The sequence below is a fragment of the Apteryx mantelli genome, chromosome 4, assembly GCF_036417845.1.
Source record: "Apteryx mantelli isolate bAptMan1 chromosome 4, bAptMan1.hap1, whole genome shotgun sequence".
Lineage (NCBI taxonomy): Eukaryota > Metazoa > Chordata > Aves > Apterygiformes > Apterygidae > Apteryx > Apteryx mantelli.
This window is the reverse complement of record NC_089981.1, coordinates 48,130,970-48,153,689: the sequence shown is the minus strand read 5'-3', so window position 1 is coordinate 48,153,689 and position 22,720 is coordinate 48,130,970. Positions and strand designations below refer to the sequence as shown.

The 22,720-nt window shown below is 40.7% G+C and overlaps 1 protein-coding gene across 1 annotated transcript in view; it reads left to right on the top strand.

The window, feature by feature from the left end:
- Positions 1-22,720, top strand: part of LOC106498179 (cytosolic phospholipase A2 epsilon) — a 42,703-nt gene that overhangs the window by 5,401 nt on the left and 14,582 nt on the right. The window contains 10 exon segments of the mRNA XM_013959326.2: positions 2,803-2,878; positions 14,376-14,512; positions 15,277-15,405; positions 16,093-16,133; positions 16,692-16,734; positions 17,147-17,210; positions 18,153-18,322; positions 18,443-18,538; positions 19,465-19,502; positions 21,691-21,826. Of these exon segments, the coding sequence (XP_013814780.2) occupies positions 2,803-2,878; positions 14,376-14,512; positions 15,277-15,405; positions 16,093-16,133; positions 16,692-16,734; positions 17,147-17,210; positions 18,153-18,322; positions 18,443-18,538; positions 19,465-19,502; positions 21,691-21,826 (930 nt within the window).

Below are 22,720 nucleotides of genomic sequence, written 5' to 3'. Positions count from 1 at the left end.
GCATCCTCACAGAATCCACACTTGTTTCTACTTCTGCCATTCTGCTTCTTAAAAAGTCATGGTAGTCTTAAAAACATAGGTTCCAAAATGTTGGTTGACAGAATGATGCCACAAGCTTTCACTAAATAAGGCTAAGAGAACTTCAACACTAAACTCACACACAATTTCTTTCACTCTGCCCTTTATGTTTCCTAAAATACTTCTGCTGAAGGTTGTTCTTTTTTTTTTATTTGAGGTCTACTTTTGAAAAAAACCCAAGCCCAATGGATTTGTAGGTTTCTTTGAAAACAAAGCAAAACAGAATCAGTTAAGCAGGCATAGAGTTATGCCTTTCTGATGAAAAAGGAGTGGGTTACCATAATGGCTATGCAATAGTTTTGAGGTGGCTCAACCCAGATCCTAATAATGTGGAGATCTTACCTCCCTAGTTTAAAACAAACACTTTAAAATAAAATATAAATAAACAAAATATTCTGCACCCTACCTCAGACTTTATGCAATAGCTGTTAGCTTCCTACTTTGTTCTGTTCACCCAGAAGCTCAGTAAAATGCAAATATATCTTCTACTCCTTGTAGCGTGATCAAGAGAATGTGTTTATTCAGCACTGAATAGACGTCTTATTGTTTTGGGTGTGTTTCTGTACCTCACAGCAAAAAGTACTAGAATTTTAATTAGCCAAGTTATCAAAAATATTTTGAAATTATGATTCCTGGTTATAAGATAGAGCTCATGCACAAAGCTTTATGGTTATTTAACATATCAGTTAATTTTTATCTAATACACCATTAAGTTACTCAGCATTTTCTCAAAAATTCATTCTTGCCTTTTCATCAGATAATTTCAGAGCTTGACAACTACTGTATTATTTGCAAGTTACTTTTATTAATTTCATGTCCTTTATCTTCATAGAGATGGAGACAATTTGGGGGATTAAGCTAAGTTTTGTCATCATGAATTCCCTATGGTCAATACTTTACACACTTCAGCTGATAGACTGTCTTGTCCCACTGATTTCTTATACTTTGAGCTTTTTTGCAGTCTTTGACTTTCTGTCACAGCAGCAGCACCTATGAATATGTCACTTGCTCTTACTTCACTTAAGAGTTTCTCCCTATTATTTTAATCAAAGTTTCTCAGAAAATAGATAGTATCATCTTCCACTAGCACTCCACCACTTTCACTTCAGATAGTTTTTTCAAATTTTTGGCCATTAGCTTTCACAACAGCTTTTTTCTCTTTCCTCTTCCTTCTTCTTTTCTTTTTTTTTTTTCTTTTCTTTTGTCAGGTGAAATTACTAAGAATTTATATCAGTTTACTCAGAGGTCCTTAAAAAAAATCACTGTGATTCACAAACCTGTATCTTTCTTTAAAGGTCACTTTTTTGTTTTTTTAAATAAATTTTGCCATATTTATATCTTACCCTCTTATTGGAGGTACTCAATTCAGAATCTGCTGATGACATCTTGGTATGCAATTAAATGCTCTTATGTCATGATAATGATCAGGCTTGGTGATTTGAAAAACTAGTATTTTCTTTCTTGCACAGAGCTTCATTCTCTGTGACACTCAATGCAGTCTTACTGTGTTACCCCAACTATCTAATGAGCTATTTCTATTATAACTACACATCAGCTTGGGACACTGAATTTACTACTCAATACAGTTCTTTCTGAAACCTCTCTTTTTCTTCTGTTTCTGTTCCCATGCTATGATGCCCTACCAGTGGCCTCCCCAGTACTGATTTATCCTTTTCACTCAGTCTGTTGTGTACAAGTGTGCAACCCTCTTTCCTGTCTAAAAAATTTTTTGACTAATTGACTAAACTATTTTGACTATTCTTCCGTAACAGTTTCCACAGTCAGGGACTCCAGATAGTCACATGTTCCACCTGCAGAAAGCTTTGCCCATTTTCTGCATCTTTCTGCTGATGCTTTAATTGCTGATGCTGAGTGATGGATATATTCTCTAAATATGTAAACCCCCTACAGCACATATGACTGGCACAACTTTTACAGACCCAGCTGGTCAGGCCTGACATCTTCTACATGAAACTGAATATTTCCTTCTTTGAGATGGATTGTAGTCAAAACCGTGTATTCTGTTATACTGCTCCACATATCTAACAATCAGATACCCACATCTGGTAAGGAAAACTTCTGCTCACAGTAAGCAAACTGTGAGTATTTTTCAGAAGTTCAGTGTTGCACTGGCTGTGTGAGACACGTCCTAAGGAGTAAGAACGCATCCTTAGACATCCCACACCACAATCATGATGCTGATTCTACCTTTTAAAAACAAGCAAGAAAACCTCAAAAGATCCCTCTTATATTTTTTCCTCCACTCATCCAAGAATTCCATTTAAAGCAGAAACTTTTGTGTAGGCCTTCAGTATAACACAGGCTGTTGGTCAATAATCAATCCAAATCAGAGTATCTCTGATCTGTGGATTCACTGAATTGTGTGTTGTCATGTTGGATACAAGTGGCCACTTGTATCTTATATGATTTGATGTAGCTGGCTAACTGAACTTTCTCAGCTGTATTTACCCTCTGTCTCCACTTTCGTATTTACCCTTTCCTTCTCCGCTTTCTGCTGTATGCTTAGGTGGCTGCAGACTTTAGCAGTTGATTAAGTTTGCAGAGAAAGTGCATTTTGTTGCTGATTGTGTTTCTGCTGTGATGTGCATTGGAAGAGATACGTTCAGTAGAACCTGGGTTCCTTTCAGTGTTTGGTTAGCATTAAAATGAATACACATACCCCAACCTTTAAAGCTTATGCACATCTCCTTTGTTATTTTTCAGCAGAAAGAAATGTCACCTTACTGCCTGCTCACCGTAAGAATCATAAAGATGAGAAATGCTCATCAGGCAGATTTTTGTAAGTACCAGATTTTTCTTAATGACATACAATTCTAAAATTACTGGATCAGGCCCTGCTTGTGCTAGCCACTGCACAAATACAAAACACAGAAATCATACTTGCTATTAATTCACAATCTAAGCCAAGTTCTGCCACAGAATATCCATTTTCAGTTTCAGAGTTCATTTTTTAAGAACTCACCAATGTGTCAATGCCAGGTCATATACTGTTTGAAACTTAAACGCTATCATCACTCAGCAAAGCACAGAATTATACATTAGTTATCTGACATGTTAGCTATTTCAGTGGTGTGAAAATAGCTTAATATCAGTTTTAATAACCAGGTGTCTATATTCTATGTCTATAACAAAGAGAGAGAATGCAGGGCTGAAATCCTTACACATCAGTTATATATACAGCTTACGTGCAAAGTGCTCTGAAAATGTGTGATATTGGCTAGCCCTTACTTGATGCTCCACTTCCACAGAGTTTTTTTCCAGAGAAGTTTCTCCTGCCTTTCCACCATGTGCCTCCTTAACTTGGCAGGTCACTAATAACTACAGTTTTGCATATTCCTTTACCACACTCTTCTTCCTCCCCTTGCTGTGCACTTTTTTCCATTTTGGGAGATTGTGCTGGAATTTACTAACACCACAACCTCTCCACTGCCCAACATCTCATATAACTTCTTACCTCTCTCCACTGTCTTCCTATTTCTTAATATTTGTAGGTACTGTCTGAGCCTCCACCATAGTGAAAGGTCATTTACTGTTGCTGTTAGCTATGGTACTCCAAAATATGGTAGCTTTGGCGCAGTACCAAAGCTGTCAGATGAATTGCCTGTACATCACATGGCAAGGACTCTCTCAGATTATTTTGGTATATTCTTTGAAGCTAGAGCCTAAGAAAATGTCTATGATGGGCACAACTTTTCCAAATAAATAAGATGAGGCTCCCCATGCTCCCAGTAACCAGACAACTCTGCTCCATGCTACTCTTGTCTGAGAACCCAACAGTTTTTCCCTTCAGAAGACTCCTTCAGACCAGACTCCTTGCTAGGTGACAGGCAGACAGGATCCTTATAAATCCCTGCTCCAAAGATGCATCTTCCCATGAGGCAACATGTCATTGGACAGACTTTGAGGAAGGCTAGGAAAATGGCAGGATGTTCCTTGTTGTTTTCTCCAAGAAAGCTACCTAAATTCCATTGGATAATTAAAAGAAGGCAACATTTTTAGCCAAAACACTACCACTAGCTTTTATCTGCATCTCCTGATGGAACAATATTCTACAAAGAAAAAAATCTCACCATCTCTTTGTAAAACTCACTTTGGAGTTTTAAGATCATGGATGTCATTATTGTGAATTTTCCAACCAAATGAAGAGAAATGTTTTGTTCACCTGGTCTGTAATACTGGGTTGCAGAAAATAGAAAAAATATCATAGGATGGTAAAGAAGGTCAAATTAATTTCTGTAGTGTTTCACAGCTATGAAACACTATATACATGTGCAAGATCTTACCTTCATTCCTTTGAAGTGCTGGTTTATTTTCTTTTAATATCATCTTTGATCTAGAATGGAGGTTGAATGACAAGATAAGAACCATGATTCATCAGATTATGCCACGGGATTACACAAAGTAGAATGGTGCTGTGTCCTGACAAAATAGTTTTACTGTTGTGAACCCTGTCTTCCATCCTGAGGACACGGGGATTTCAGAGAAAATCTTGCATAATGAGCTGCAGAGGTTTTAGAGCTGTTAGAAGCTTTCTTGTTGATTCTCATTATCACCAAAATGTACTTCACTGGACTAGGGTTCAAGACATGCGGGCTCAAGTTTCTAGCTCTGCCAACAGGCTTCTTGTATGATCTTAGGCAAGTCATCTGAACATTCAGTGCCTCTGTTCCACCATCTATAAAACATTGATAACAAAATATCTTTTCCCAAACACTTTGTCTATCTTGTCTACTGAGATTATGTACTCCTTTTGAAAGGGATAATCTGTTATTATAAGCAGAGGGATCCTAATTCAAGATGGGAAGTAAGTCTTAGAAACAATGGGAAACATCTTCAGACTCCTTTTTGGCACCAAAGACCCAAGACATGAAAAAATGCCATATAAACTACCAGTAAACAAGTTTTGGAGATCAGTAGATGAAAAAGAGGATCTCTTTCTGTCTCTTCCATCAGTAATTCTCCAGCTACTCTGTGGCATTGAGTCCGTTTCCTAAGGAAGTCACACCATAACAGAGCACCGTAAACCAGCATGCCATTGAACAAGGAGGATAAAGCAATATTAAATAGCTCTTTGTTGACTGAGCAGCATCCATCCTGTGCTCTGAAAGAGGCTGCAGTCTTGCAGAAAAAATAGTAGGTGATCATGTAGTTTAAATACTTTAGTACAATGCACACAGAAATCTTGTAATTTTTGAGTGCTTGCTTTTGCATTGACACCAGTGTTCTTTTAACTTAATGTTTGTTTTGGTTTTTTTACATTGGAAAGTATTTCAAGTATTGTAAAACTAAAATAGCTACACATACTACCATGTGCTGAGGAGAATTTAAAAATGTCATTTACCTAGCCTCAATTACAGGTCTCGGCAATATGATCTTTTCCCCTAGAAAACTGCGTATTAGCAGATGATGCATGTGCCACCAGACTGTGAGATATCAGTGGGAGGCAGATAATTTTGTAATGATTTATTTCAGATTTCCCTAGATTTTCCTCTTCCAAGTATCAAATCCAGGAACAAACCACCTTTCCAACCAAGTGCAGCAGCTTCTACGACTTCCTTTCTCCACCACTGTGTAGGCTTCCCATGTTTCTAAACATGCACCGTTATCAACTTGCTCAAGTTTCTGTCCACCTCTGCTTGATAAAACAGGCTTCCTTTTTCCCTGATTTTTCTCAGTTTATTGCAAGTGCTTTAGCCATTAGTTTTTTTATATTTTTCCTTAACTTACTTGCTAAATCCTGGCTTTAGGATACACCACTTTCTATGTACTTCCAATGACATTCATCACTATAGTTTGCAGCCAGCTTGATCCTGGGTGTTTTTTTAAATATGTATCTCGAGAATTGTGGGATGGGTGTTTTGCGAACCTGGGATGGAGTCCCATCTTATCCTGGAATCTAATGCCACACCTTTGCCTTTAGACAACACGCGCTGGTGGAGTTCTGCAGTGATTGCATCTATTTACAAACAAAGACAAAATTAAAACCAAAAAAAATCCATCTCACTCCTCCCACTCCTGCTCAGTAGATCAATTAGCTCATTTTATATACCTACTGTCGCACCACTACTTTTGTGGGCTCCGCTGTACTTAAGTAATGTTCAGCTCTGACATTTGCTTAGTACTTCGCACAACTGGTTTCTAGCTTATCTTTATTATGCAAATGCTATTTACAAACCTGATCTAATTAATTTTCACTTTATTCCTAGCTGACCTTTATGCCAATTTGTAATAATGGGTCAGAAACAAACACAAATTTATGGTACTCCCTAATTTTATGGGGACACTAAAGAGGCATTACGATAAGATCTCTTTTACTCATCCCGCTGTCCTGCAAGCAATGAGTGTCATCACCATACTCTAATATGTGTGCACAGTTACACTGGGGAAGTGGTGGGAATACCAGTATGCAAGCAATTCAGGTGAAGTTTATGGGACTTTCATAGCCTGGTGCCTGCTTTGCAGTGGTATCTCCTCCTTATTCCCAAGCCTCCACACAGTCTTGGGCACAAAGAAGAACAATTTTGGGGGGATTATTGATGCACAGAGGAAGAGAATTTCACTTGTACCTCCTGCCCAGCAGAGGTGGGGAGGGCAGACTGGGCGCTCAGTCTGCCCACAGGGAGAGGCAGTGAGGAAAGCCACCAGAAACATTTCACCTCAGGGAGCATGGAAAAGGCAGCTGTTTCACATGCGTGCCAGAGGCTTTTCTAAAAGCTCTTGTTCCCTGGCTCCATTCATGGCATAACTTCTCCCTAGATAATTCCCTCCCTATGCATAGGAGGAATATCTGATCAGGCTGAGGCAGTGGCAGAAATGGTGCATTAGCCTCTTTCCTTGCTGCTAACACCTCCTCCAGTGCATCTGTTTCCCAGAAAGGAAGAGGAAGGAGCCAGGCCAAGGGAGAGGAAGAGCGTGGTGGCACACGTTCTGTCATACTTTAAAGCTGCTCTCCTTAAAGATATGAGTGACTCTTCGGCTACACAGAGTTTCACCCAGCCTAGTCCACCTTCACTGCCATTAACATTTATTCTTTATTTCATGGCAGTGCCTAAAGTCCAGTCACAGCTGAACCTCTCCCTACCCCCATCCCCATGAACAAATACATGATTAATGACTGCATCTGCCTCTTCTAGCATGTCTAAAGCGGTAGCACCAAGAGAGGGAAAGAACTGTATGACGCTGTGAGGGGAAGTAGACCTCTCTCAGGTCCTCAAGGAGTGCGAGTGACAAAGTCCTGGAGTGATGTGACCTCCCTGCTGGCCTACAAGGGCCTGGAGGCTGCCTGAGCTCACTGGTCACTGACCCAGGGAACTGTGTAGCGGAAATCTGTCTCCAACATGGACCTATGATTCAATACAAGGTTAAAGAGCAAAACTCTTGCAACTCTACTGGATATCACATAATGCCCAAAACCTAAATAAAGAGGTCTCTGTAACATATGATTCTTTGAAACCATGGTGGCTAACGTGGATATCAGCTGATAAGACATAGCAAGAGCTGACCTTTGCTGCTGCAGAGCATGTTGTGGCTCAGTAACACAACACAGGTAAAGAGGGGGTGTGTCTGGTCTGGCTTTACATGCTCAACCTAACTAGTACTGAGTGTTTGCAACAGCCTGAATTGCAGAGATGAATTTGAGCTATGTGTCCTAATAAGAAATTATTTGGAATGAGTTCCAGATTGACAGGTGCTCTCTTCCCAGAGACAGCAGCTTCTCTGCTGGGTATTGTTCTATCAGTTTAAGAGGTTGTAGGTAGTGGGATCTCCATGATGCAGCTGTCAGAGCTGAGATAAGCCTAGGTGAAATCTTGGGAGGCTGAAATGTGACTGTGACTGTACTAACTGGGTATAGTCTCCAACTACAGAAATCGTGCACGTAGAATCTGGGATGGAGTGTGGTGCCCTCCAAGTGGTATAAAGTGCCAGAGGTAAATTTGAATCTTCCTCCAGATTTGTGCTGAAGGCCACCGTTAGCTGGCTCAGCTGTAAAAAGATACCTGTTTGTTTGAGCTGGAGGGTCAAAAAATCATACTCCCTTTATCCTTCCTTTTGTTTTGGGGAAACCTTTTGATGAAGAGAGATTTTGTATAATTATAAAGGAGAAAAGGGCTTTTCTCCTCTCCTGGCTTGAGAAATTATTTTGTGGACGCTGTCATTCTATGTGTTCAGAAGACGTGCATCAGTTTGGGGATGATACACCTGGAGTCAGAGTGTTTACAAATTAGAGTGGCTCTCCAAAGACAATAGGCATTATTTTTGCTAAGGAAAATAATCAAATGCACAGAAACTAGGAAGAATACATTTACTACTACTTGTTATGTGCATTTCTGTTTGATATTGGTCATTTTAACTAAACAAATATGATAGAGCACTGAGCAGTCATTGACTTCCTGGAAGAACTCAGTGGGAATTTTTGTCTTTCACTTCCCACCAACTTCTCTTCTGTTACTACTGCACAGGTGTGATACTCATGGATACTCCTATTCTAGGAGTGCAAGCGGTGCCAGTGGAGCAGGAGGTAAAGCCTACCTGGGGCACAAAAGCTTCCCTCTGTGACTGAGCCAGATACTGCACCTGCTGAGTCTGTGCCCCAGGGAGCCAACCCGACCGTGCCAGATGGCTTAAATGGCTGGACAGGGTGGAGGGCTAATTCATGCAGGGACTCTGTTCGTTCCTGGTAAAGGACATTACTGATAACACATAGCAGATCCATAAGCCTTTGTTATTTCCACAAGCAAGCTGCGGAGACTGGTATCACTCTCACACATAAGTGTTGCATCTGGTTACCTGTAAAGGACAGTGCTCAGTTCAAACAGGCTCTCAGATAGATGGCAGTTGGAGGAACTTCTTAATACTGTTTGCCTTCTACTATGTTGGTGAGGAAAAAATGTCCCTGAAGACTGTGTTTGATGATTGAGTAATGGGAGTGACTCTCCTCCTTCTCTTAGGTAAGCCGTAGTAAACTAGGATTCAAGGGGAACCTGTCTGTCTAGGTAGGGAGGAATTCACTAGAAGAAATTATTTTTTTTTCTTTTTGTCATTATGAACTGCAGTAACAGGACAGATTTTTTTAATGGTTATTTACATTCATTGTTCTCACAAGACTTGCTTTTCTTATATGCTTTGTTCTTCAATGCTGTAATTTTCTTTTATCTGTGACAGAGATGAGTGATTTTGGTGTGTGATGGTTTATTGTAGTAACATGTCACAGGACTATACTCTCACAGTGAAGCAAATAGCTGGATGAAATTCTGAACTTTTAGGTTCAGTTTTGAATGTTTAGTCCATCTTTCATTTGAAGACAGAAATGAACAATACTCCCATCAACACACAAATGCAATTGAATCAGAAGAAGCTGAGAAACGGGGGAGGCTGCCCGTGCCACTTAGTACCAACTTCCAGAGGGACTGAGAGTTATGACATCCCAGCATCCCTGCAGGGTGATGTCATGTCATTCATTAGGGAATGAAATTGCAACATTGTGTGCTGATGTATGGGCCTGGCATGGCATGAAATTGCAAATGATGCCCAGCCACACTGAGTTGCATTACAGTTTGAGCATGGAGGAAACACAGATGTACCTCCTTTAATTAGCTTGTAGGTAGCAATGAATAAACTGAAAGATTTTCATTAGCTCTTCTGTACACCTTTTTGCAGGGATAAAGGGAAGCAAAAAAGCTGGTTAGTCATTTCAAATGCTCCCATGTAATAAGGGTATCATCTTCAGCAGACATCCCCCTATCCTGGTATTTTTCATCCATCCCGCTATTTGCTTCATAGCTTAGACTGGCTTCATGTGCACTGCCACTTCTACAGCATCATATAAGTTCAGTTAGAGTCACAGCATGGAGAACAGCTGGTACTGTGTACAATACAAGGAAAATACAGGAAATAGGATGAATTTTATGGGGTACAATAAATTCTTCTTCCCATCAGTAGGCACAGTAGATGAATTATGGTACAAACACATCTGGCATGGTTCCCTTTCTTCTTGGGGAGCAGAGGTTCCTTGTCCTAGTGGTTTCACCTCACCTCATCTTGAAGGTCACATCTGTACCAAATAGTTACTAACAATTGCATGTAATTTATCTTTGGCCAACTGGCTCTGCTGTCACAGAATCACACACAGACTCAGAGAATGGCTGAAGTTGGAGGGACTGCTGGAGACCCTCTACTCCAACTCTCCGCTCCAAGCAGGATCACCTACAGCACATTTCTCAGGGTTGTGTCCAGTCAGGTTTTGAATGTTTCCAAGGATGGAGACTCCACAACCTCTCTGGGCAACCCGTTTCAGTGTTTGACCCACCCTCACAGCAAAAAAGTTTCTTCTTATGTTTAAATGGGATTTCCTGTATTTCAATTTGTGTCTGTTTCCTCTTGTCCCTTCGCTGGGCACCACTGAGAAGAGTCTGGCTCCATCTTCTTTACTGTCCCCATTAGGTATTTATATGCATTGATAAGATCCCCTGGAGCCTTCAGCCTCCAGGCCGAAGAGTCCCAGCTCTCTCAGCCTCTCCTTATACAACAGAGGATCCAAGCCCTTAATTGTCTTTGTGGCCCTTTGCTGGACTTGCTCCAGTATGTTCATGTCTTTCTTGTACTGGGGAGCCCAGAACTGGACCCAGCACTCCAGGTGTGGTCTCACCAGGGCTGAATAGAAGGGAAGGATCATTCCCCTTGCCCTGCTGGCAATGCTCTGCCTAATGCAGCCCAGGATGCTGTTGGCCTTCTTTGCCACAAGGGCACATTGCTGCCTCATTGTTTGTTGTCCACCAGGACCTTTTCTGCAAAGCTGCTTTCTAGCCAGTTAGCCCCCAGCCTGTACTGATGCATGGGGTTATTCCTCCAGAGGTACAAGACTTTGCATTTCCCTTTGCTGAATTTGAGATTCAGGAATTGCCCACCCATTTCTCCAGCCTATGGAGGTCCCTCTGAATGGCAGCACCACCATCTGGGGTATCAACCCCTCCTCCCAGTTTTGCTGAAGGTGCACTTTCTCCCACCAGCCAGGTCACTCATGAACATGTTGAACAGGATTGGATCCAGTATTGGCCCCTGGGGTATAACACTAGTGACCAGCCTCCAGCTGGACTTTGTGCTTCTGATGACAACCTTTTAAGCTTGTCAGTTCAGCCAGTTTTTAGTCCACCTCACTGTCTATTTATCTAGCCCATAGTTCATCACTTTATCAAAGAGGAATTGTCGATAACTTAAATTTTAAGTAAATATTTATGAAAGCAAAACTCATGGAAAAATCATTTGTGAAAGTAGCCTCAGGAAATTGTTTTGTCAGAGAAAACACTCTAGCAAATGAATAGATCCCAGAGAAAACAGTAACAAAAGAGATTCATAAATGCTGTGGCTGTTCATTCATGCTTGGCTCAGACTTTCAGCATTGTCAGCTTTCTCAGTTTTATCATGAGTCTTGTTATATACACTGTATATTTGAAATCTGGAATTTTAAAAAAGACTAGGGCATCTCATGAAGAGGAGAGGAGAGGGAGAGGGAGGGGAGAGGGAGGGAAAAGGGATGGGAGAGGAGAAGCTTTGCAGTTAAAGCAAAAATCTTGAAATGTGTTCTTCACGCACCCTACACAGCCAGAAACCCAAAAGGAAAAAAAAAGAAGTCTCAGATCAGTTTAATAGTTTTTAAATTACATCATCTCTCAGCCATTTTGGTGATTTCAGGGAAGGTAGATTCATGTTTTTGGAACACTTGAGATGGCAGCAATAAGTGTATGAATGAGAAGAGGGATGGTCTAGATGACTTGAAGCCATATTCAGCTCTTGGCTTTTGTACAGGTTTCCTAAACGCTCTTGAGAAACTCTGTAGATCAGAACCAGTGATACCACATGTCAGGATGAGTGCATCGTAGATTAGCAGGCCTTCAGACAATACAGTCAGAGGAGCTACTTCAGTGTATCAGACAGATTGGTAATGATAGTTATCTTGCACATGGTAAGTAGAATCTTACACTGATAATTACCAAAGTCAATATATCATTCTGTCACTTTGATTGTGTAAAAATCTGCCACTCTGAAATATTGTCTGTGGAATCCGTTTCAAAGGCAGAAAGGCAACACACACCCTTGGTGAAGAAAGCACCTAACAGCGTTAAGAAATTCCTTCAGATTCATCAAAAAGCCTTACCTTAGAGCCTCCCCACCCATAAATCATCATCCTCTGAGGATATCCCCGCTCTCCTGACATGGCCCTTGGATTTCAAGTAACACATTATATTTAGGTAAAATATCCCAAAGGGAGCTCATCCTGAACAAAGATACCAGGATTAGCTGTCTTTTAACCTGAAACTTGATACATTTTGTCTGTAATTCTGATTGCATCACAGCCTGCCCAGGGGTCAGGGCAGCTGAGGGGCCTATGGTCTTTTGGGAACACCTGAAATCATTAGAACATGCTTCCTCTCCTCCCACATACCATTTCTCTGCCAGCTTCAGTGGGTTATAAGTGATTTACAACAGTTTATCAGTGGAGGATTGATCTACTGCCTTGAGGAATTCACTCAAGAGTTTGGGCTGTGATTACAGAAATTAAGTGCTCAACTCTCTCCCCATGAGGTAGGCAGCTCTATTAACTGACAAGGGACCAGACTTCTCCCCTTCGTCTTTTCCCTGCACCAAGGCCTGTTCTACACAACAGGGTGGATCAGCCTTTACTGAAAGGAAAAGATCCTGCTGAAGGTCTGAGAATCTCTTTGCTTGGCTCATGATCTATGGGGACTGATGCCTTATAGTAAATGCAGGTTCACTCCATCCACAAGATCTAAATCCTTCTTGCCACTTCCTTCTTCCTGGAAAGAGAGATGGAGTAGGAAATGGCTTATGGATTTCTTTCAGGCATCAGTAAGCACCAGGAAAAGGATCCAGCTACCTACTGACCTCCTAAAGAGGTAATCATATTGCTAGTGGGTCTCTCTCTTCCTACTCCGCCTAAGGAGGCAACACTCTGGGTAGGAGGGATAATTGATTTTTTTTTTCATTGTGAAGGGTTAATAACCAGCTATATCAGGCATTTATTATCTGAATCAAAGTCAAACCCTGATTCTTTTAAGGATTCTCATAAAGCTAAGTTGTAGACATAGAAATGAGGATTTAGGAAGTCAATATTCTAAATCATGAGCAAGATTAGAATATGCTTTTCTCTAAATATAGGTACTGTGTGTCAGTATTATACACCTACAAAATCCTGACTTTAATGGTTACAAAGCAAAGTAGTTAAAGCTAGGAAATGTCAGGATTAAGTTTGCTTCTGTCTGGTACACAAACCAATACAATCTTCCCAGTTTCCTCAGTTGGTTCCTTTATGGGACTAGCACCTTCTTTTCTTTCCATTTGACCCCTGTTTCACCTGAAACACATCTTTCTTTGCTTATTCCTACTGCCAGGCTGGATCATCCAGTGCTGGTGCCCTTCAAGGTCCAACTCGATGACCCAATGGCCCATTCTTGCCTTAAAGATTATTTACACTCCATTATTCTCAGGATCTGAGGCTCTCACTCTCTGCTATGTCAGTGGCAGTTTTCTCTCAACTCCCAGTCCTACGGTCCTCCTCTGCAAGCCAACTCCAGAGCATTCCCCATATAGTCCTTGTCCCATGACACTCCCTTGCTTCCTCACCTGGGTCCAAATGTTGTCTTCTCTGTATTCAGATTGGACAATGTCCTTCTCCTCCTCACTTTCTGGGACTAGCAGCATAGGTGATATATCTGATCTTAGGAGAAGGACCATTGTGCTTTCAGCTCCGATGCCTGACACAGAAGGCCAGAGCTTCAAGTAATAACATCAGCGAGTCTCAGACTAGGGTATGTAGGGGGTTTGGGATATGAAGGTCTAGCAAATACATTATAGTATTCACAGTTTTTTGAAGGCTGATAATGTGGCCAAATGTAGACAGATTTCTACATGGCAAATTTCTCCCCCTGCCAAACTTCCAGAGAGAAGAAATAATGTTGATAAGGGACAATATGGAACTTCTTGCTATGCATATTACTCTGTCCACTGGCTAGTGTTTTTTTTTTTTTAATAACATGTAAGATTATGAAGTTATTCAAATACTCTGCTTATTAAAATAGTGTTGTGATGGACAACAACTTAATTTTATACAGCTGTGTGATTCCTATATTCCTGTTCTGGACTATGTATGTCAGAAAGAATTGGCCATGTCTTATCCATGTTCAAACTGCTGAGCGTTTCAATGCCTTAGTCTCTTGTGTCCTAGTTCCACTGCCAGATATTCTGTGCCTGTATTTCTGTAGTAAGTCAATCTGATTACTACGTGAGCCTCTGGTTACCAACTGCTTCAGATGAAAAATTCCAGACCAAAGCCATCAAAAACTGCAGAAATCCAGTGTGGAATGAAACTTTCTATTTCCGGATACAGAGAGAAGTCAAGGTATGCAAATAAACCAAGAACTCTCTTGTTCATCTCATCTGTATGCAACTTCTTTCAGTTTAGACTAAAGCAGGGTGTCAGGTCTTCTAAAGCCTTGCTGAGTTTACTGAAAATCCCACTAGCAAGCTAGAGTGAAACAATTTGAGCTTTTTCTGGGATCTACTTCTCTCCTAAAGGATACTTATTTGTATATCAGTAATATGAGCCTGACCTTCTTGCAGAAGACTGATGAGCAAATGAGTGACAATATAGAGAAACAATGAAATAAAACAGTAAAGCAACACTATGACAGCAGAATACATTTTCCACTGAGAGGTCATTAAATAATGGCATACCAAAGACAGGAAGATACTAAATTCTATATGATTAAGATCTTTATTCAGTCTGGTACCGCTAATGACACTACACCCAAATACCTATCAAACACAGATGCTGAAAGTTTAAGGCCCAAGAAGAACACAGAAAGGTGGCCTTGAAAGTTCTTAATATGAAGTTACCTCTATTTAAGACTACGTTATCTGGGAGAGTTGCTGGCAAGCAGAAATGGTGACCTGTAAGAAATCTCAGCTCAGCCTTAACTGACAAGACTAGAATCTGTTTCTTATAAGTGAGATTATACTCACTCTCTTTCTCTTCCTTGTGAGTTTCTTATCAGTATGTTTACATTTCCTCTTTAAAGCATATGTTAAACTTGGAATAGGTGCAGAACATCATGTTTCTTGGGTACTTTCTAATGAATTGTACATTTTCCATCTCTTTTCCAGAACATCCTGGAAATGGCTGTTTCTGATGACGACATTATTCATGATGATGAGCATGCGATTGTTCTTTTTGATCTAGCTAAAATCTCCCTTGGGGAAAGAGTATATATGGCATTTCCACTAAATCCACAGGTAAGGACTCAATCTGAAGTTTAAACAGAGGCAAAAGAAAATGAATGTCTAGATTTACTAGAGAGATCTGCTGTCTTTTGTGTTTTACCATCAGGACCAGCTTCCAAGTAGCATAAAAAAACTTTCTCAAATCTTGCAAACTTAACACTGGTGGAAAAAACTGACAATCTCAACAAATTCTTGTCTGTTTTCTCTGGCACAGATTCTGGCCAAATCCCTGAGCTCAGTAATAGATGCAATTTTAGAGAAGCTTTGTATTTTTACTAATCTGACAGAAAACAACAGAGATTACCTGATGCTCACAGAGATTATGAAAAGAAAAACAGTACAAGGAAAGGAAAACTGTGTCTATTTCCACAATATTTTTCTAAACACTAACTCTTAGCATATAGTGTTCAGCACATGGAAGCTGGCAGGGAAGAAAGTGTGACAAATAAAAGTTTACTAGGAAGACTTGTAAACACCTTTTGTTCTGCTAGTTCAGTTGATAATGCCTCTTCCTTTGGGAGGAAAAAGGTGCCTCTGTCCTCTACTGCTGACAATAGCAAGCAAGAAAGAGAATATTGTTACATATTAAAGCATAAAGGAAACCGCTTGCAAAAATGAAGGCCACTTTGTAAACCTCCACACATGCAAATTGAGACTGTTCCTTCCCCTCCCACCCCCTCTTTTTTCTTTCCCTTTTAGGGGAGGGAAGAGCTGGAAGTTGAGTTTGCATTGGAGAGCATGTGAGTAAAACCAAGTATTATGGAAGCAGCAGCTCAGAGTGGTACATCAGTGCAATGAAACATTCTGTGCACCTACTATCCTAACAGCCAGATTCTCCCTTTTTCCAAAATTAATGTGTGTGTTAGCAAATCCTTATAAGATGGGAAAATGACATGGTGTGGAGAAAGAGCCCACAATTTCCCATTCAATATTTTTTCTTAAAATTAATATGTTACTTACATAGTTCAGAGTTGGCTTTCTGGGATGGGTACTGTAGTAAGTCTGTTGATTTTCTGAAGAGGATTCTCTAGACAGTTTATGGTTTGGGGGAATGTTGTTACCCAATCTGGGACATACCTGTGACATTAAGACTGTTAGAATCATCTACCTTGCATTTTATTGCAGTTGAATCATTTCTGCTACATAGTTACGTGGCATCTAGTTAAAAGGGAGTGTACTTCTATAAACAATAGAAAGGAGCAAAAATCCATGTTTAAGAGAGAAAGATCTGTCTTGTTCAAAAAAAAATCCAGATTATATTTGTTATGAAATGCATATTATTTGTTCTTGTTTTCTAGCCAGGGTCCTCCTGAAACTATCATCACAAATGGAGCAACAGTGGTAAAAGATTATTTGCTTTGCTTTCTTGTGTTCTTTCCTACACCACTCTACCTTAGCTGATTATGATGGTAGCGAGGGAAACATAAGTCTTCATTCTTCAGTGATACTTTTTTCTCTTAGGCTTTACTTCCCTCTGAGGAGGCCAACATGACCCTAAGGGAGCTTTCAGACTGCTATCATTTTCCTCCTGCTTTGTCTGTATCCATAGAAAACTACAGCATGCTTAGCATAGCACCATCTTTCCATGTGAGGATGAAGTAATTCTCACTATCACAGAGTCTAGCAGAAGCCTCCAAGATGTTTAGCCCCCACATTCAAGCGTTCTGCTTACAATGACCCTTCCAACATCTGCCAGCACTGATGGTGAGATGGTCGGATGAGTAAACTTCTGTCTCGGTCATGTTTGTTACAGTGTCGTGAACTAGCCTGCTTGGAAGTTCAGTTGGACGGAAGGAAGAAAAAGAAGCATTGTGCAGGTAAGCTTATTAATTCTTTAACTAGATATTAATGATTTTACCTTCTCTAACAGTGCCTAGAAATGGCATCATCCAAATATTAAGGGTTGACTATTGACTATGTCTAAGGCAACTTATAAAAACTTCACAGCAGGAAATGCCACCCATTCAGCAGCAGGTTTAGGTTCAGGGTTCTGACTTCACAGGGAACCTTGTGCCAACCTAGAAACAGGGTACCAGGTGCCTGTACAGAAGGTATCTAAATCCAAAGTTGAGATCCTGTAAAACTCTGCTGTAGTACTGCTAAACCCTGAAGAAACTTACTTCCTTTGGCACTGTAGTCTGTGGCCTTAACTTTCCTCAGGATCTCTGACAGCTCGACTTCTGCATGTGCACAGAAACACCTCATTTTTTGCAGGTGTTAGCCACTCAGCAGCTGGCTCATGCCTGACCCTGATCAAGATCCAGAATCTAGAAGTTCCTCTGCCTACATCCTCTGAGGGGCTGGATCTGGTAGGCAATCTCGGAGCATGCATAACACCCTGGCAGGATTAGCCAATTTCTTCACAGAAATAGGGTCAATGTCTGTTGCAGAGTCAGATCTTATTTTAGGGGACTGTGAACTTCTGTTGCTTGTTATTTGGCTGAGATAAGAAATGATTTACAATGCAAGGTACCTGGCTGCGTTTACTGTATCCTGATATACCTGCCATAGAAATACAGAAGTCCAAAACTCAGTGCCATTCACATCACATTCACATCCAGCTTTTTGTTCAGCCCATTATAAAAATAGAACCACCTGTAGTGTTTGGGTCTTGGGTCACTGCTGAATGTCAGCTTTCAAAGTACACAGGAAGAGGGGAAGGGGACTTTTCAGATCTACCTTTTGCTTTTTTTTCCCTTTTCTCTCTTTCTTGCAGTTAAAGGTAATTTTTGTGTGTGTGCATTTTATCCTTCTTTTAGAGAAAGAGCTAACGTTTACAGTGAGAGGATCCTTTGAAGAAACCCAGAGAATTTCACTGGGCTGTGACTGCTATTCCTCTCTCCCAGATCCCACTTTCTTCCACTATGCCAAATACAAACAACCCTCACTGGATGTTGCACTCACAAAGAAGAAGAGACTTCCCACCTTTGTACGTTACCCCAGAACATGGTAGACAACACAGACAGTAGTATGAACTGACCTTTATTTGTGAGTAAGCAGCTACAAAGGAATACTTCTGTCTTAAAAAGAACTCCATGCTCATTTTCAGTGTGCTTGTATGTCATGTGGAGCAAGAAAGAGCAGAAGTGTCCTGTTGTCTCTTCCTCTGAAGTCACTCCCCTCTGAGCAGGAAGTAGTTGGTGAGGTAAGTGCCTGTTGGCCATCAGGAATCCTTCACAAACTTTTAAAATTGTTGCTGGTTTCAAAGAAACAGAAACCAAAGGCCACCTCTCTTGCTACAGAACTGGTTATTCTCCTACCTCCCTCAAATCTAGGGCAACGCACAATGTAAAAAATTCTATAGAGCAAAATAAAAAGGGGAATCCACAGGGGACAGAGGAGGAAGAGAAATGTAAAGATGCCACTCATGCTCCTGGTATATTCTATATCCTTAAGCAGGCTGGAGGTCACTGGGTGCCAGTGGGATAAAGGGGAGAGGCTACAGCCAGGCTCACTAGCACAGGCTGCAGACTGGGCTGCGCACCAAGCCATACTTATGTGACAACCTCTTCATCTTTCTCCTCACCTCGGTGGCTCTCTCTCTCTCCCTGCTTACTCAAGAGCAGAAAGAAACCAACATTCTGAAATTCCGGAAAACCCTGTGGGACCTACTGGTCACAAAGCCTAACAAGGCAGACTGAACCCTTGATACACTTGCATGTCAGTCTGGACACTTCAAGTTGCTTTGTGAGATACTTTAGTTTCTGGATCAGTGTTAATGGTAGATCTTTTCAGTGAGATGCATCACTGCAGTTCTTCTCATATTTATTTGTGCATTAGCTAAGCAGTACTAGAACATAAGCTGTCCCACACCTGAGTTTTATAACAGAGAGAAGATGCAGGTTATCCATGAGAACACTGAAGTCGTGACTTGTTAAATTGGTGCACGCCTCCAGGTGCTAATGAATTGTTGAGAGAACTGTTTATCTCCCAAAATCATTTTACTGAGATTTAGAGCTTTGTAGATGTAATAATGACCCAAAGAAGCTATGCCTTATTCTGAGTGGGGAAGGAGGACTGTGTTAAGCAGAATATCAATATACATTATTTTACCTTTCTGATTTTTTTCAGCACAGAAAATTTGACTTGCACTTTAAGGTGAAAAACTGGTAAGATATCCTGTTTATCTTCCTTAAGCGTTTTTCCCCTTGGTTCTTTACATTCAAATAGTTGCCAGTCAAGTTCCAATTCCTTTGTTACTGCTCATGTCTTGAATGCTTGCTTACCCTCATTTCAATCTATAAAATAAAATGAACTTAGTACAATAACAATTTATGAAACCAATCCATTAAATAAAAATCCCAAAATGGTTTTGAAATCTCAGGACAGAGCAAGCTTCTGCTCTGTATTTCACAGATTGTTCTTTTCACAGGGGTTTCAAAAGATCACTCAGGAAAAAAGTACTGATGCTGGGGTATTCTCTGGGAAGAAAAACTAGGGGGATCATGGGATGCCTTTACACTGCTCCAACAATTTAGCTAATTTAAATGGTTAAAAAGAGTGAGTCAGGCTCTTTCTCCCTCTGACTTAACTCTTACTGTGGCAGTCCTTTCATGTTCTTTTGATGGGTCAGACATTGTACGCAACACAGATACTTTTAGTGACTGTGATTTTGGGTAATGGGACTACACAGTGATTTAAGAAAAGGTTTCATAAAGAACATGCCAATTTTCTACTCATTTTGCTGTAACCAAAATTTGCACTAAGGTGGCTCTGTAGACACTCTTTGATAGCCCTACTAACCTTTGTCAAATATAGACTTTCAGTAAAGGCAGCCTTTGAAAACTAATTGATTGAAAGAAAGCATAAACATACATTTTTCCTTTGTATGTCATCTGTTTCTAACACTTTTGCTCTTGAAAACTCCTCTGGTAGGTCATATTCTGTATCTGTAGAATACCACAGAAGTAGTTGAAGAAGGTATTTTTAATTCTGGGATCTGATGACTTAAAACTTTGCTGGAAATTAACTTTGGTTAATAAACATACTGCTTTCAGTCCAATTGTGAATTCTATCGAAAAGTCTGGAACTGGGGAGGAGAGGTCCATCATTCAGAAAGACAACTTATAAAGCATTTGTGGCTTTGCATACTAAATTCAGTGAAATAAACCTATCTGCTGGACTACTGTTGCTGTTAATGCAGATCTTGGCCTGCAAATTGTTTATCAAAATCTTTGTGTTGGGGGGGGGGGGGGGGGAACTAGTCAGACTTATTAGAGAATAGCAATGAGGTATCCAAGGAGAAGCGGTTTGCCAGCATGGATTTCACTAGCCATGCAGATGTGCTGTGGCGACCAGGCCAGCTCCAGCAGCAGCCTGTTAAATGGCCTCAGTCTGGATGGTCCTTTCTTCCTGGGCTGTGGGAGTCCCCATCCCCTGGGCAGCACCGGCTGTTCTAGTCACTGCCCAGACTCTGCAAAGGAAGAGAGGACAGTTCAAGCAACCACTTCTGTTTCTTGAGTAGAGCCAAAAAACCTAACAGACCAAAGCCAAAAAGCCTGGTCACTCTGGGGTGTGAATGAACTGAAATAATAAATGTATCTGTGTTCATTTTTAACCTCCTTTCAAAAAGATTAAGCTGAAATTAAACTCAAGTTAATTCAATCAAATGATTGCTTATTTTCAAACCAAGGAAACACGCTGTATTTTGAGTTATGGCTAAGGCCTTAGTAAAAATCAGTATGTTGCATTTTGTAGGCAGTACAGTTCTCTTCCCTTGTAAAAGCAAGTACATTTTTGATTGTGCTCTTTATTTTCAGTATATATGCCATGAAATAGACATAGTTTATAACTGCTTAAAATCTCTCCTTTACCACCTCTATTCAAGACTTTCATAGCAGCTTCAAAACTGTAACTGTAGTGCCTATAAATATTCATAAATGACCATACACCCGGGGGGGGGGGGGGGGGAAGCATTTGAACATGGAAGTCCGCAGCTTTAGTCCGTGAATTGCAGGTATGGGTGGAAGTTTGTAACTTTTGAAGGTGCACTCAAAAGCCATCTTTAAAACATTGCCCTCTGCAGGCTTCTGGCTTTATGCCTGAAAGGGAACAATTCTGTTATTTGTAGCTATATTCAATTTCAAGCATTTTCAATAAGAAAAAAAACCTCACTCTCAGTCCAAAGGAAGAGGTGCCGTAGCTCTCTAGCAACAGAAAAAACATTTCAGCTCTTCTTTTCCTGTGTTGCTTTATACAGATGTGGGGGTGAAGGCATGTCTATTTATGAAGTGGAAACAATTTAATTACTGAATTAAGCTATAAACATAATGCGTGATACTTTTTCCTGTGTTCCAGCCAGGAAGACCTAGACGTGCGCCTGGGGTTTGACTTGTGTGCCCAGGAACAGGATTTCATTTGTAAGAGGAAGAAGGTGGTTGCAGCTGCTCTGAAGGATGTCCTCCAGTTGGAAGAGGACTTGCAGGAGGATGAGGTATCTGAGACATAATTATTCTCTGCTTTCTCCACAGTACTTTACCAACTAGGTATCAAAATGTGGTGTTTGTGCTCCATATTCACCATTTCCAAGGGATCAGGAAGTTTGATGTGCCAGATATGGACTTTTTTTCCCCTCTATTCTAGGGAAGAAATGAGTGCTCACAGGGAATATTAGTAAAAACCTGTAGCCTTGTTCCTACAGGATCTCGCTTTGCATTGAGAAGCAAACTGCATGGTAATGCAGAGATGGGCTAGGTGCTCTCAGGACTATAGCAAAAGCTTCTTTTTTAGGATTAACAGTAATCTCAGCCAGCTCAAACACATTGATTCAGCAGTTCTTTCTCCAGTTCAAATCTGGAATTTCTTTTGTTTGCATTTTGTGCTGACATTTAGGCTTCTATTGTGTGAGCACAACATGTTTTCAGTCTGACTGCATCATCATTTGAAGGTAGAGCGTGTAACTTACTTCACAAATGGAAGTGACAATAGAGGGCCCAAGGCAGGGAAAAAATCAGGCCTCTTTTTTAATAATACTGCCAAGGCTACAGTGCGAAGCCTAACCTCAGAAGCCAAGATGCCAAATTTTCCTCCTTTCCCCCTAAACTGAGCTCAGCTGTTCTTTTGCACAGCTGGACCTTTCCCACACAAGACCTTGTCAGCACTAAGCCATGGGCCATTTCCTTCCCCTCTGATTTAGAGGCACCAACACTTCTGTGCAGAACAGTCTCCCTAGAGTCTCCTGACTCTTTGCACAAGAGGTGAATACACCCCAATGCATGGTGTCCGTCTTTAGTGTTAACTGAGCTAATATGTTTTCATGGATTAATCCTTCTTCTAAGACTACCAGACCCTGGGGTTTTGTGTCATCCCAGAAAGAAGTAATGACAGC